The sequence below is a fragment of the Marmota flaviventris genome, chromosome 14 (assembly GCF_047511675.1).
Source record: "Marmota flaviventris isolate mMarFla1 chromosome 14, mMarFla1.hap1, whole genome shotgun sequence".
NCBI classification, from domain to species: Eukaryota; Metazoa; Chordata; class Mammalia; order Rodentia; family Sciuridae; genus Marmota; species Marmota flaviventris.
Window position 1 is genome coordinate 20,695,161 of NC_092511.1, and position 12,876 is coordinate 20,708,036.

The 12,876-nt window shown below is 47.5% G+C and overlaps 2 protein-coding genes across 3 annotated transcripts; both read right to left on the reverse strand.

Annotated features, from left to right (window-relative positions):
• Positions 1-74: 74 nt before the first annotated feature.
• On the reverse strand, positions 75-2,573 carry Ucn (urocortin). The gene is made up of 2 exons (XM_027933467.2): positions 876-2,573; positions 75-611 (listed from the first exon to the last, which is right to left on the reverse strand). The coding sequence occupies exon 2, from the start codon at positions 596-598 to the stop codon at positions 215-217; it is 384 nt and encodes a 127-aa protein (XP_027789268.2). The 5' UTR covers positions 599-611; positions 876-2,573; the 3' UTR covers positions 75-214.
• A 107-nt stretch (positions 2,574-2,680) lies between these two features.
• Positions 2,681-12,874, reverse strand: Mpv17 (mitochondrial inner membrane protein MPV17). 2 transcript variants are annotated; one of them, XR_003582460.3, is made up of 9 exons: positions 12,789-12,874; positions 12,226-12,300; positions 5,195-5,310; positions 4,871-4,963; positions 4,692-4,787; positions 4,469-4,501; positions 4,166-4,218; positions 3,808-3,991; positions 2,888-2,973 (listed from the first exon to the last, which is right to left on the reverse strand). XR_003582460.3 is itself a non-coding variant. In XM_027933505.3 (8 exons), the coding sequence occupies exons 2-8, from the start codon at positions 12,293-12,295 to the stop codon at positions 2,904-2,906; spliced, it is 531 nt and encodes a 176-aa protein (XP_027789306.1). In that variant the 5' UTR covers positions 12,296-12,300; positions 12,789-12,874; the 3' UTR covers positions 2,681-2,903. The 2 variants fall into 2 exon arrangements, 1 of the variants encoding a protein (XP_027789306.1); XM_027933505.3 differs by lacking the exon at positions 3,808-3,991 and having other exon boundaries at positions 2,681-2,973.
• Positions 12,875-12,876: the final 2 nt, after the last annotated feature.

The following is a 12,876-nucleotide window of genomic DNA, read 5'->3' on the forward strand; positions in this document are numbered from 1 at the left end:
GCCTCTCCCACGGATTCCCTTCTGTGCTTGCCCGAGCCCCCACGACAGGAGTCAAAGGCTCTTAAGCACTTTTATTAAAAAATAGACAAGCAGAGGTGCTCAGAGCGTCTCTGGGCCACTCTGCATCGCCGGACTGGGTTAGTTCCGGTCGCGCACCTTTCAGCCTCGGGGTGGGGGAAGGGGTCAAGGTTTTCGCAGTCCGGGACTGGGCGGCTCACTTGCCCACAGAGTCGAATATGATGCGGTTTTGCTCCGCACGCTCACGTTGACTCTGCGTCCGGGCCAGCTCCAGCAGGGTCCGCAGCAGGTGGAATGTGAGGTCGATGGACAGTGGAGGGTCGTCGCGACGCGGCCGCTCGCCTGCAGTCCCAGATCCCCATCGGGTGAGCCCAGTGCGGCGCGGGAAGCGCTCTGCCAGTAGCAAGAGAAGAGCGCGAGCCCCACCACCCTGGTTCCGCGCCCCGGCGCTCCATCGAAGACTCGGGTCTTGGACCTCGGTCCCAGCTGCAGCCGCCGGGATCCATTGGCTGCCCCCGGGACGCAGCTGGGCCAGAAGCAGCAGCGCCACCAGCAGTGCCGCGCGTCCCGCTTGCTTCATGGTGCCACCGGCCCTAGACACACGGGTTGCGCAGGGTGAGGTGCGCCTGGGACAGCCGCAGGTGGTGTGACCCTTATCAGCGCAAGCCCAGCATCCCCGCCAGGACCCTCCAGCTTCTGCCCAGTGCCCCAAGTCTGCCTCCCAGCCCCAGCCGCTGCGCCAATCCAGTTCCACCCCTCTCTCCCTTCTTCCCCGCCTCCCGGAGGGCCGCGGTTGGTGGGCTGAGCACTGAGTCTTGGTGCTCAGAGAATCTAGACGGTCGCTCCCATTCACTCACAGGTTATCGGAGAGTGTCTGCCTGATACAAGACGGAGCTCCAGTCTCTGTCCCTCGGGCTGGACTGAGGGCTCCTTGGGGAGCACAGGGTCTGTCCCGGGACTGCCGCCAGCCTTATATAGCGCTAGGACAGCTCCGACTGACGTCAGCCAAGAACATGAACTGATTGTAGAAGCAATGACAGCAACTTTGAGTCCAGAGGTTTCGAGCCCCCAGAGCGGTGCATTTCTTGACATTTGACTTAGTGTCCCTAGGGCTAGCACTGGAAGCAGCATTAGATAGAATTGGAAGAGTGAGAAGCCGGCTCCTGAAGTCTGGGCCATGAAGATTGCTCTACGACTTCTCCCTGTCTAGAACAGATAGCAGAGACTAGAGCTGGTCGCCACATCACACTAACCTGGGTTCCTGGCCTCTGGCACACAGAAGGGAGGTGGGACCGTGGAGCTGTCTATGGTGCTGACCCTGTCTTTAGACGCGAAGAAACTGGCAAGAAGCCTGGGGGAGAACTCTGGGATGCTCAGATCCAGCCCCTAGCCCATTATCAGGTTGTAGACTGGGGGAATCCAGAACCAGTGCTGGCACTCAGCCAACACTATAGGCAGCCTGCCACAACTTAAGTATCCCCGGACTCTTGACCTTATTACAGCCCTGGAATCTAAATTCTACAGCTGTCTGAGCACCAAATATGAGGATTTCTGGCTGGGCCATTTGTTTCTGAGTTTCTTCAAAGTGGAAGTTTAACAAATACCAGTTTTTCTCCCAGAAATCATAACAGCAGTATTATGCCTTTGCCCCTGTAGTTAAGATCAGTAGGCAGGAAATAAGAAAATTGGGTTCTCTTAGACAGGTTACCTCACTTCCACAGACCTTAGCGTCTGCATTTGTAAAAGACTTGGAGGATGTAGGCTTCTTTCCATCAATAGCTATTTTTATAGTTTTCTCCTGGGTCTTACTCCTGACCTCTGCATGTTCCAGATTATGTATTTAAAACATTTACTGAAGCACAATAGAGTTTGAAGGGATCCCAAAGAGCACTAGGGTTGGGAAGGGCTATAGTAACAGACATGTCAATGAAAAGTTGGCATGAGTGGGAATAAGACTATGTCATGTGCCATAAACAATGTTTCAGTCAATGACAGACCACATACATAATGGTGACCCTATAATATTGTAATGGAGTTGGAAACTCCTATCCTACCACCTAGTGACATGGTAACTGTTGTAACATCACAGCACAATGCATTAATCCTATGTTTGTAGTGATGCTGGTGGGAACAAATCTACTGCATCACCAGTTGCTTTAAAGTATAGCATGTATGACTTATGTGCAGCACATAAAACTTGATAATAATAATAAAGACAATATTACTGGTTTATGTATTTACTCTACTTTATCATTATTTTATGACTCAAAGTTTTTTTTGTTGTTGTCTTTTTGGTACCAGGGATTAAACCCAGGGGTGCTTAACCACTGAATCACATTCCCAGCCCTTTTTATTTTTTGACACATGATTGCTTGCTGAAGTTGGCCTTGAACTCCTGCCTCAGCCTCCTGAGTTGTTGGGATTACAGGAATGCACCACAGAACCTGGTTTTTCATTATTTTAGAGTCTTCTCTAATTTAGGAAAAAAACCTTTATGTGGTGTTAGACGGGTAGCAATCCTCATACATCTCATATTTACCATGTCTCTTCTCTGCATCAAGAGGCCACATCAAGTGACTGATCTATACCACCTAGGTTTGTGTAAGTACACTCAATGATGTTTGCATGACAATGAAATTGCCTAATGATAGTTCTCAGAACGTACTGTTGATAAGCCTTGCATGAATGTATTATAAAGGGCTAGTGATTTTCAGAAGCAGTTTACAGTTTAAAATGAAATGTCCCATTTCAGAGTGCTCATCTCATCAAGTTTTGACCAGCACTTCCACCCCCATGGACATTGATATGCCCATTTTGAGGAGACTGTCTGACAATCCCGGGATCATGGTGAATCATTGCAGGTGGCAATGATGAAGCAAGGCAGGCTAGAACTGATGTGCTTTCCACGACAGGTAGGAGTTCCAAATGACAGCAACACACTGGACAACAGCCAACCTAGGAACAGGAATGCATTGTGAGGAGGGAGACTAGGAAGCATGGAAGGGGGAGCAATGGAATAGGACAGGGAGAGTGCAAAGGAAAAGGAGGCAGCATTCTGAGAATTTCCAGATTTGAGTCTTCTTCCTCCAGCCCCTATGGAGGGACTACGTGGCTCAGACCAGAACTAGCTTAGATTCTCATTCTCTCCCAGGGCCCTGAATTCCAGATGAAGGTCTCAACAGTTAAGAACCCAGCAGTTCTTGTCAGGCACAAGTCTGTTATTCATAACCTGTCCAGGCCCCCTCTAAATACATTTATCTGTCCATCTTGTACCAACTGAGGAGAGTCCACCTTCCAAAAAATTTGCTACCTGTGTATAAAATAGAACCTTTTCTTGTTTGCTTTTTGTAGTGCCAGGGATCAAACCCTGTGCACACTAGCCAAATGCTCTACTAGTAAGCTACATCACAAGCCTTTTAAATATTTTTATTTTGAGACAGGGTCTTATTAAGTTGCCCAGGCTGGCCTCAAGCTTGCAACCCTCCTGCCTCAGCCTTCCCAGTCACTAGGACCTTCTTTATTTTAACTTGACTTTGCTCTAGTTTCAAAGACTGCTGCAAAGGACACTTATGTTTAGGAATTGGTTTGTAAGTAGGTATTCCTTTAGCTATGCTATCCATGAAAAATTTGACCATGTCTTCTCGGAAGAGTTTCAGAGTTTTTCTGTTTCCAAGATACCTCACCTGCAAGCATTTTTAACAACTCATTTTGAGTTCCACACTATTTTTTATTGTCTCTCAGCAATGACCTTTATTATTAAAGCAAAATAATGCTTTGCAGTAAACTAACCTGACAAAGCCTTTAGGTCTACCTTTCTGTCTAACCTAGGATGCAGCACCCCAGTGAGGCACTGTCTCTGCAGATATGCCATCAAAGGTGGAGAGCTCAGGTGGGATGGAGACAAGAGTTGTAGAAGCAGGATCCTCCATAGCGAGATGATAGAAGGTCAGTGGGGGACACTCTGGAACAGTTTCTGTAAAGGGCCAAAGGTTATGAATAAAATGCTTGGAAGTCTGAAGAGTTATGACCAGAGCAAAGTATACTGGTGGAGATCTAAAGGAGGTGAAGGTTGAAATGAGAATCATTTTTTTTCCAATTGTTGGTAACATGGATCTTCCCTGAAGGGTGGGGTGGGGGTCTGTCATACCTGTAATGCAGGGGGACTAGGTAGAAGTTGGCTAACTGCACAGCAGGCCAGAGCTACAAAAAGAGAAGGCAAAGGTTGAATGGCTTCCTCCCCAACAGGACTTCCAGACTCACTGCCTCACCTGGCCCTGCCCTGACTGCTGCACACAAGAAAAGACTAGAAGTTAGTGTTTCTCTGAGCATGGGGCCTGCAGGGGGAATGAGTAATCCCAAGGGAGGGATTCCTATGCCAGGTGAACCCCAATCCCAGGGCATTTCTGGACTTAAGGGAGCAGGAAAACAGACAGAAGGGGTCAGTTCTTACATAGTAGTTGGTGAGGAGGGCATCAGGATAATCCTGAGGAGACAAAGAAGGAACAAATTCACACTTGCACCTCTAAGTGGCTGCCACCCCCCCAACATGAATATCATACACAAACTTCTGTCCCAAGAGCACACCTCTAGCCCCACACTCCCCTCCCTTCCTGGCTCTCCCTGCCTCCACGTTTTCCTGGGGTTGCCAGCCTACTAGCCACAGACTCACTTACCCTCTGTAATTTGGCCCAATTATCCTGGGCTGACAGTCCATTGAGTGTCCCCATCAATGGGAGGAAGCAGCCTAAAAAACACGGGGCAAACCCCCCCTAGGGAAGAGAAATTAAAGCTCTGTGAGTACCCCATGTCTTAACCCAGCTCAGCCTTCCCAACACCCTTTTCCTTCACTCACCTGATCCAACAACATCTTCTTTAGTGCATCCACCTTGGTGGTGCCAGGGATGAGCCGGTCCAACACCTTGTACCAGCCTCCTAGTACAGGGGCCTGGAAGTCAACCCCAGATGGGGCCACAGGATGCAGTGAGGGGGCACTTGATTTTTATACCACAAAGTTCTTCCCCCAAGTATCAGAAACCAAATCTCAGGGGAAGCATACACTGAGACACTACGAGGGCTGCAGGGTGACCTAGGTGTGACAGGCCAAGGGAAACTACAGGATGGCAAAGAACTAGACCTCTAGTGAGTTCAGTGCAGCCTTACTGTGGGCAGAACTTACCACAAAGCCACAGCCCAGGGACACCATGGTTAGGGTTCGGCCTGTCTGGTGTTCCTGCAGACCCCGCCTCTCCACCAGCTGCTGTGAGATAATGTCACCTAGGCCCATCAGGGACCCTGTGCAGGGTACACAGATGTTGTCAGGATAGCTCCAAAAATTTAAGTCTGCTGACAGAATGAGGCTCTGGCACTCTGAGCCCCAGGACTTCATTCTGGGCAAATGACTAGCCCCACCTGCTACCACAAAACCGCCTATTCTTCAAGGATGGTGACACCTCATGTATATCCTGAGTAGGCCAGAACCCAAGAACTCTGCACTGAGAGGCAAAGGGAGGTCAAGTCAGGAAACAGCAGATAGAAGAAAGAGAATTTAAGGTCCTAGGACTGAAAATCATAGACAGAATTAAAAGGGCCTACTAGATCATTTCTTTTCCTTTCTTTCTCTTTTGGTACCAGGGATTGAACTCAAAGGCACTTAACCGCTGAGCCACATCCCTAGTCCTTTTTTTAAAAAATATTTTTTAGCTGTAGATGGACACAATACCTTTATTTTGTTCATTTATTTTTATGTGGTGCTGAGGATCAAACCCAGTGCCTCGCATGTGCGAGGCAAGCACTCTACCGCTGAGCCACAACCTCAGCTCGGTATCCCTAGTCCTTTTTATTTTTATTTTGAGACAGGATCTCACTGGGTTGCTTACAGACTCATTAAGTTGCTGAGGCTGGCTTTGAACCTATGATCCTCCTGCCTCAGCTTCCTGAGTCACTGGAATTACAGGAACGCACTACCACATCCAGCCTAAAAGATCATTTAATCCAAACTCCTTATTTTATTTAATACTTATCATTTGCTAAGTTTAAACTGAGTTAAAATAACATTACTTTATTGTGTAAAGTTATTTTCATCTATATTTTTTATTTTAAAGTAAGTATTAGCAAAATGCAACATGGGAATATAAAATAAAAGCCACCCACCTCATGGTCACCTAATAAAACCCATCTGATCCCAAATCCATTATTTTAGAGGTAAAGAATCAAAGGTCTACCATCTCAAATAACCTGTAACTGAAGAGGCAAGCCAGAACGAGGAGGCTTATATGTTCTTTCTAGGACACTGTACTACAAATAGATCATGTATAGAATAATAAAGAACCCTGTTTCTTTCTCCCTCTGCCCAATGCAAGACTTAGCCCACAGCCTTCACCTTGGTCTTGGGATCTCTATTTGCAGAACACAGCAAGGATAACTCTTTTCTAAGACATTAGTGCTCAAATGGTCCTGGGTGGGAAAATGATTGAACTGAAGGAGTTCCCAACAAGAAAGAGTCCTGGCCACCTTAGCACTGTCAAACCCAGACTTCTCCATTTGTACCCTCAGACTGAGTTGGCAATGGGTATTAGAGCCATTTCTCCCCAGGCCTCTGCTTCTGCTTCCCCCTTAATTATACAGACACTCCGATCCATGCAGCCCCAGTGAGACATCCACACTCAAAAACCAAGACAGAATCATCATTGTTTACAGAGCCCCCATCAGTTATGATGGCGTGATGGTTTCTAGCAAACACACACTTATAGGGGCCGCTTGGGATTGACCATCTGATCTCCAGCTTGCCCATCTCTCTCACTGAGTAATGAAAGTCCCCTCCAGCCACAAAGCCACCACTGTCTCTATGCCCTCAATTAGCACTGGGCAAACACATCCTGCAACCCTGTTCCTTGGCCTGGAACTGGCTCTGACGTCCATGCTGGCTGCGTGCTCAAGGCTCTGCTCTTCTCTACCACCCTCTGCACAGCCCTGCCCTAGCAGCCTGGTCAGAGGCAACAGGGGAAAGCTGGGGGCTAGGGCTGGGGACAGGCATCCCTAGATGATCTGGGCTGCTGACCACTGAATACCTCTGGTCCCCAAGGTACAAACTATTTCAGATCAAGGCACCCCTGAAACTTTCAGTCATTCTTCCCAGAATACTGGTAGACATAACCTCCTCAAGGGCAAGCACAAAATCCTAGACACTTTTGTTTTCTTATTCCTCACCATACTTAACAGAATCCCTGGCAATTGTACAGAAATAAATAAAGGAAAAACGTCAAAAGCATGATCCCAAACAACAGGACTGCTCTGGGAAAGGGCATGAAGATCCACGTGTTGGAATCAAGGTGTAAAAACCACAGGGAAGTGAGGGCTTGCTCCCTGCTCTCAAGTAGTGAGCATTTAATTCACTATGCCTTCCCCCAATGTGGGGGCACTGGCTGTGCTCCCAGGAAGGACAGGGAGTTTCTGCAGCCATGCATAAAGGGAGAAGTGACCCTGGGAAGACCAAAGGCACTTCTTCAATGAAGGCACTAACAGTCTGACAGTGGACTTTGGCCAGATGGTTACAGATAACAATGAATGCTCACATAAATCTCACAAAAGGTCTGGAGGTAGACGGTCACACATCCAACTAAGGTGTGTGACTCAGTAAGGAATAGAACTGGGACAAAGCCAGGCCAGGAGAGCAAGGAGGCCAGCATTCCAAGTAGAAGCTGAGACAGGCTTGGAGGTCAATGGGCAGCCATGGGCTCCTGTGGCTGCTCCTCTGCAGTGGTTCCTGTCCAAGCAAGGTCCCAAAGAGTTTACATATAAGAAATGCTTCCTGGGGCTGGGGATGTGGCTCAAGTGGTAGCGCGCTCGCCTGGCATGCGTGCGGCCCGGGTTCGATCCTCAACACCACATACAAACAAAGATGTTGTGTCCGCCAAAAACTAAAAAATAAATATTAAAAAAAAAAAAAAGAAATGCTTCCTAAACGAATGCATTTCCTGTTCTTACTCTCCAGTATTCAGCACCTTTGTTCCTTGTCACCTTGTGGGGAGGGCAGGCAGCAATGCTCCTGGGGAAAAAAATTGTTAAAGAGAGGTATATATTTCCACTCTTCATGACTTGCTGACAGTCATCTGACAAGCTAAAGGCAGAGTTGGAATGAAAGTCCAAGTTCCTGAGCCCATAATCATGGGAGCCCACAGCCATAGAGAAATATGGATTCTAGGCCCCAAACTGTGCACATCAAGTCCGAGGGACTACCAAGCGACATGGCAACAACAGAAATGAGTAGGCACTATGGCTGTACAGCCCCTTCCAGGTCTTTCAAATAGAACAGCACCCAGAAATTCATCTTCTGCCCACAGATGATCAGGGACCTGGACCTACCTACAGCAACTCCAGCATGGTCTAAGGCTTTGGTCCAAACAAAGAGAAAGACCTACATTTATGGCTCAAGTGACCCTTTGAGCAGGAAGGAGTCAGATATTCAGATTCCTCATTTCATCCTTCTCAACCCAAAGCCCCAACAGACCCCAAAACCCCAGGCTCTGGGAGACCCGAGACATATTTTGCTAGTTTTGAGCTTCTATGATCTGGCTCCCTACTCCTTGGTCTTGGGATTTGGGACTAGAGGGCTGCAGGCACATAATGCCCAGAGCCCTGATGGGGCAGGGCAAGGGGCTGCTGGGCCGTGATGCCCAAATGCCAGAGCTGGGCACAGAGCCCAGCTAACAGATGCTGGTGCAGGTGTGACATCATGCCCTTGGGTAAGTGCCAGTTCTCATGCCGTCACTCCCTGCTAGAACCAAGGGAAGGAGGTAGGAGAGCCTATCTCTGGGCATAGATCTACTTGGGGTCATCCCCTGCCCATTAGTAAAAAAGTCCCAACTTCCACACCTTCTTCCAAGGTATATTTTGTTCCTCCACTGGCTTTTGTGTTGAATCTTATGTACAAGAAAATAAAGCACTAATGGAAGATGAGAAGACAGGGGGACAGGAAGTAGCTTCTTGGAGTGAAAGTGTGCCCTTGAGCACAGGAGGCTGGGTTGGCAGATAGACACTACTGGCAGGGGGCCAGCAGTACTGCCTACTCAAAAGCTTCCTTAACTACCTCCCTGGCTGGGGTAGGGACTTGACCCTGGGTAGGACAGAGTACATCATCTGGGATGGGTCTGAGGGCTCTCCTCACACCTGGCCTTAGCCCACCCTTCTGCTGGAAAACAAGACAAAGTGGATGGTTCTGATGCTTGCCAGATGTCTAAGCTCAGACCAGCTGGGACAGCACTCAGCATCCTAAGGACCCCATAGTCTCAAGTGCAGGGCAGTGCAGTAGGTAGTACTCTAGGTTCTAATGACAGCCCTACAGTGACCATATAAGACCTCAGCACATGTCACTCCCTACTCTTGCCTTAATTTCCTCTTCTGTAATATTGTGGGTAGGAATGGTCTTTAAGGCCTGTTGAGCTCTCACATCCTGGCTTAAGTCAGACTTCAGGGAAACCAGGGTCTACAGGAGCTCAGTTGCTCTCATAGTAGTACTAGGGTGGCCTAACATGAACAGAACTGGGCCCCGGGCCCACTGGAGACTGGAAGGGCCCTCAAGAAAGAAAGGGATAAGGCTGACTCAGACTCTACAGAACATGCAGCCAACCTTTCCCTAGGCTGCCCTGTTCCTGACTCTGGCTTGGCCAAAACTGGTGTATTAGACACTTCCGTTGAACTATTTCAGATCTTGGCTCACCTATCTCTTGGTCCAGCCATCACTGTAGTTCAACCTAACAGACCCTTGCTTCGGGCCCATGCCATACCTGGGGACTCACTGTTAATGTCTTCAGTGACTATGCTTGTGTAACCTGGTAGTGGAAGGGGAGCTAACACTTCCTAAGGTGACACTTTGGCCAATGTGAGATTGGAGCTAGGGAATAAAGTTCTCTTCTTTTCTCCAAAAATGACTATTCATCCAGACAGTCCTAAGAAGCATTTCAAAGAGGTTCTTAGTTCCAAGAGATTGAGCCACAGTGAACAGAATAGTGGACAATTTAACAATACATCCTTATTCTGGTTCTCCCTCTTTTCCTCTGTGGGATTACTTTCTACTCCCTAACAAAGTACCTGCACATAAGTTTTCTGCTCTGCTTTTTGGAAAACCAAGGCTAACATACTATTCATGAACAGATTTATGGCAACTGGGACAAACTCAACCCACTATAAAAAGAATGGCTTGTTGTGCTTGGGTTGACTCATAGAAAGGATCAAACCCCTTGAGCCTTGAAGTCTGTTGTGGATTTTTAAAAGAATTCCACATTGATAATCCTTACACTGACCCTGTGAAGTCCTAAATCCCTTAAAAAAAAGAAAAAAAAAAAAAAACCAACTCTGTGTTAAGGGCTAACTTTAAATAGATCAACTCAAGTTCTAAATGAGGAAACTGAGGCCCAGTGAAGTTTATTGGCTTGTGCTAATTAAAGCAGTTATAAAGTACTATGGTTCTGATTTTCATATCTTGGTCTTTTTAACTCCAATTCTGAAATCTGTTTTCCAGTGTGATGAGCTAGTCCATGGGACCTTAGGAACTAATTGTGCTGGGGTCCAAATATGGCTCAGTGAGCTAAACCTACTTCCCATCTTCATTTATAATTTGGTCCCAATATACCTAGCAGCAGGGATAGACTGCAAGTTTGGGGAAATTTAAGAAAAGTGCTAGGAAGCTTCAGATTGTTTCAGGAATGAGTTGTCAGCATAGATTCAGGAAGATTGAGGTTGTGAAGCCAAAGGACTCTAATACCACCACATTTTTGCATTTGGGACCCTTTTCAGCTTTAGCTCCTGTCCTTGTCAGCTGAAAATTCACTGGGTATGGAAACACAAAGGCTATCATTCCTTCCTCTCTATTCTTGATGACCACAAGGGGGAATCTTCTATCTGGCAGTTATGGGACCTGAGGGAATTTGAGGCTGGGCAAAGGGCCCAACGTGTCAGTTCCCATCACAGCCACACAGTCCAGCATGAGTCATGCAGGCTGATGGACACTCTGAGGACAGGACAAGAGGTCTTTGGGCAGAGGAGGCTGAAGAGAGGCCCAAGGAGGGGCAAAAGAGTCCATCCTTCTCTTGGTCAGTCACACAGAGAAGTTGCAAATTTTTATTTGAGTAATAGGATACCAGTTCCATCTTAACTTTCAGTAGTGCCCTATCCCTTCTAAAACTCTTTCTTCTCAGAATCCCACAGTCCTCACATAGGCAAGGCCTCATCTTACCCTGATCACTGTTTGCACTGCCTGATATTTTCCCTTCTAAAGCTTATCTCTGTGTTATCTCCTTGCGTTAGCTAATCTGCAGAAAGAAGATAGTAACAAATGTAGGGATATCCTTGGGTTACCTTCATGAAGTTGCTATCCAATCACTGGATTAGAGTAAAAAATCCTTGGTTAGAACGGTATTTGGGGATATACACATAGGTAATAAACAGTAAGAAAAGCAAAAGAATGATATAAACAAAACTCAGAGTTCTCATGGAATACCTGAATTAGGGAGAGTGCCACAGAAGATGCCAAAGCTGAGTACTGATACAGGAGTGATCAGTTTTAGTATAATGTAAACTTCAAATGTATATATTTATTCTGGCGCATATTTCACAATAAAAATGCTAAGAAAAATAAACTGGAGTCTTGATATCAGCACTTACTGGGTATGTAATCTAATCTGGAGTCAAGTAATTCTAACTCTGAGCTTTATGGAGCCCCTGTGGTACGATGCATATGAAAGTGCTTTGCATTCTATAAAATGTTAAAGGAGGGGCTGGGATTGTGGCTCAGCTGTAGAGAGCTTGCTTAGCACGTGGGAGGCCTTGGGTTCGATCCTCAGCACCACATAAAAATAAATAAAATAAAAATATTGTGTCCAGTTACAACCAAAAAATAAATATTAAAAAAAATTTTTTTAAATGTTAAAGGAGTGTTTTAGTTTTCCAAGCGGGTTTTCCTGTAGCAATGTTTTTATCCTTGAGATCAACTGCTCAGCTTTTTGAGAACTTTCGTATCCTACTTTACAGTTAAGCCAATTATGCATAACCCGTTAGAATAGCTTTGGGGACTCGTACTGACAGAACAGATTGAGATGAGAGTCAACACTTCCGGGAGGCTAAACAGAAGCAGGAAATAAGGACAGTACCTTGGAACGCACCCTTCTCCCTAATCAGCCTGCTCTGTTCCCACTTTGGTTCCCAGACACTCACCAGCCGTCAGGACCTGGACTTTCCACGGGTGAGCAGCCAGGGCCCTTTGGTACGCCCGCCAGAGTGCCATGCCTTCTGTCAAGTCAAGAGGAAAGGGTCACTCCCACTGCCCTACCCACGATGAGAAAGACACCTGACATTTCCCTCGCACCCACTCCCTCTTTCCACTTCTGATACATCGGGAAGGGGCAGAGGCTTCCGAAGGGATGATTCCTGACAGTGTCGCCTTAGACAAGTGGAGAAGAGGCAGACTGTGCAGCTATGGACACCTAGTGGCAGCCAGCCCTAGTTCTGAAACAGGGCTGGGTGGGTGTCTCCAGCCCCGGCCGAAACACTCAGAGCAGGCTTTTTCTAGCTTTCACTTTGAGCCAGGGTCCTCCGAAAAGGAGACCCGACAGACTCCAGATTCAGACTTAATTGAATTAGCCCGCATTCCTCCCGAGTGCAATTCCAACTGGAAACAGGACCCGTCGTTGCCTGGGCCTGGAATGGTCACGTGCCCTATGGGGCACTGCAGGTGCGCGGCGCTGGGAACCAGCGACTGTAGATCACCAGCCACTCACCTGAACCCTAGCTCTGCGCGCCGCAGGGCCTCCCGCGTCACCTGAGACAGCAACTTCCGCCGCAAGCACCGCCCCTTCCGCTCGGCGT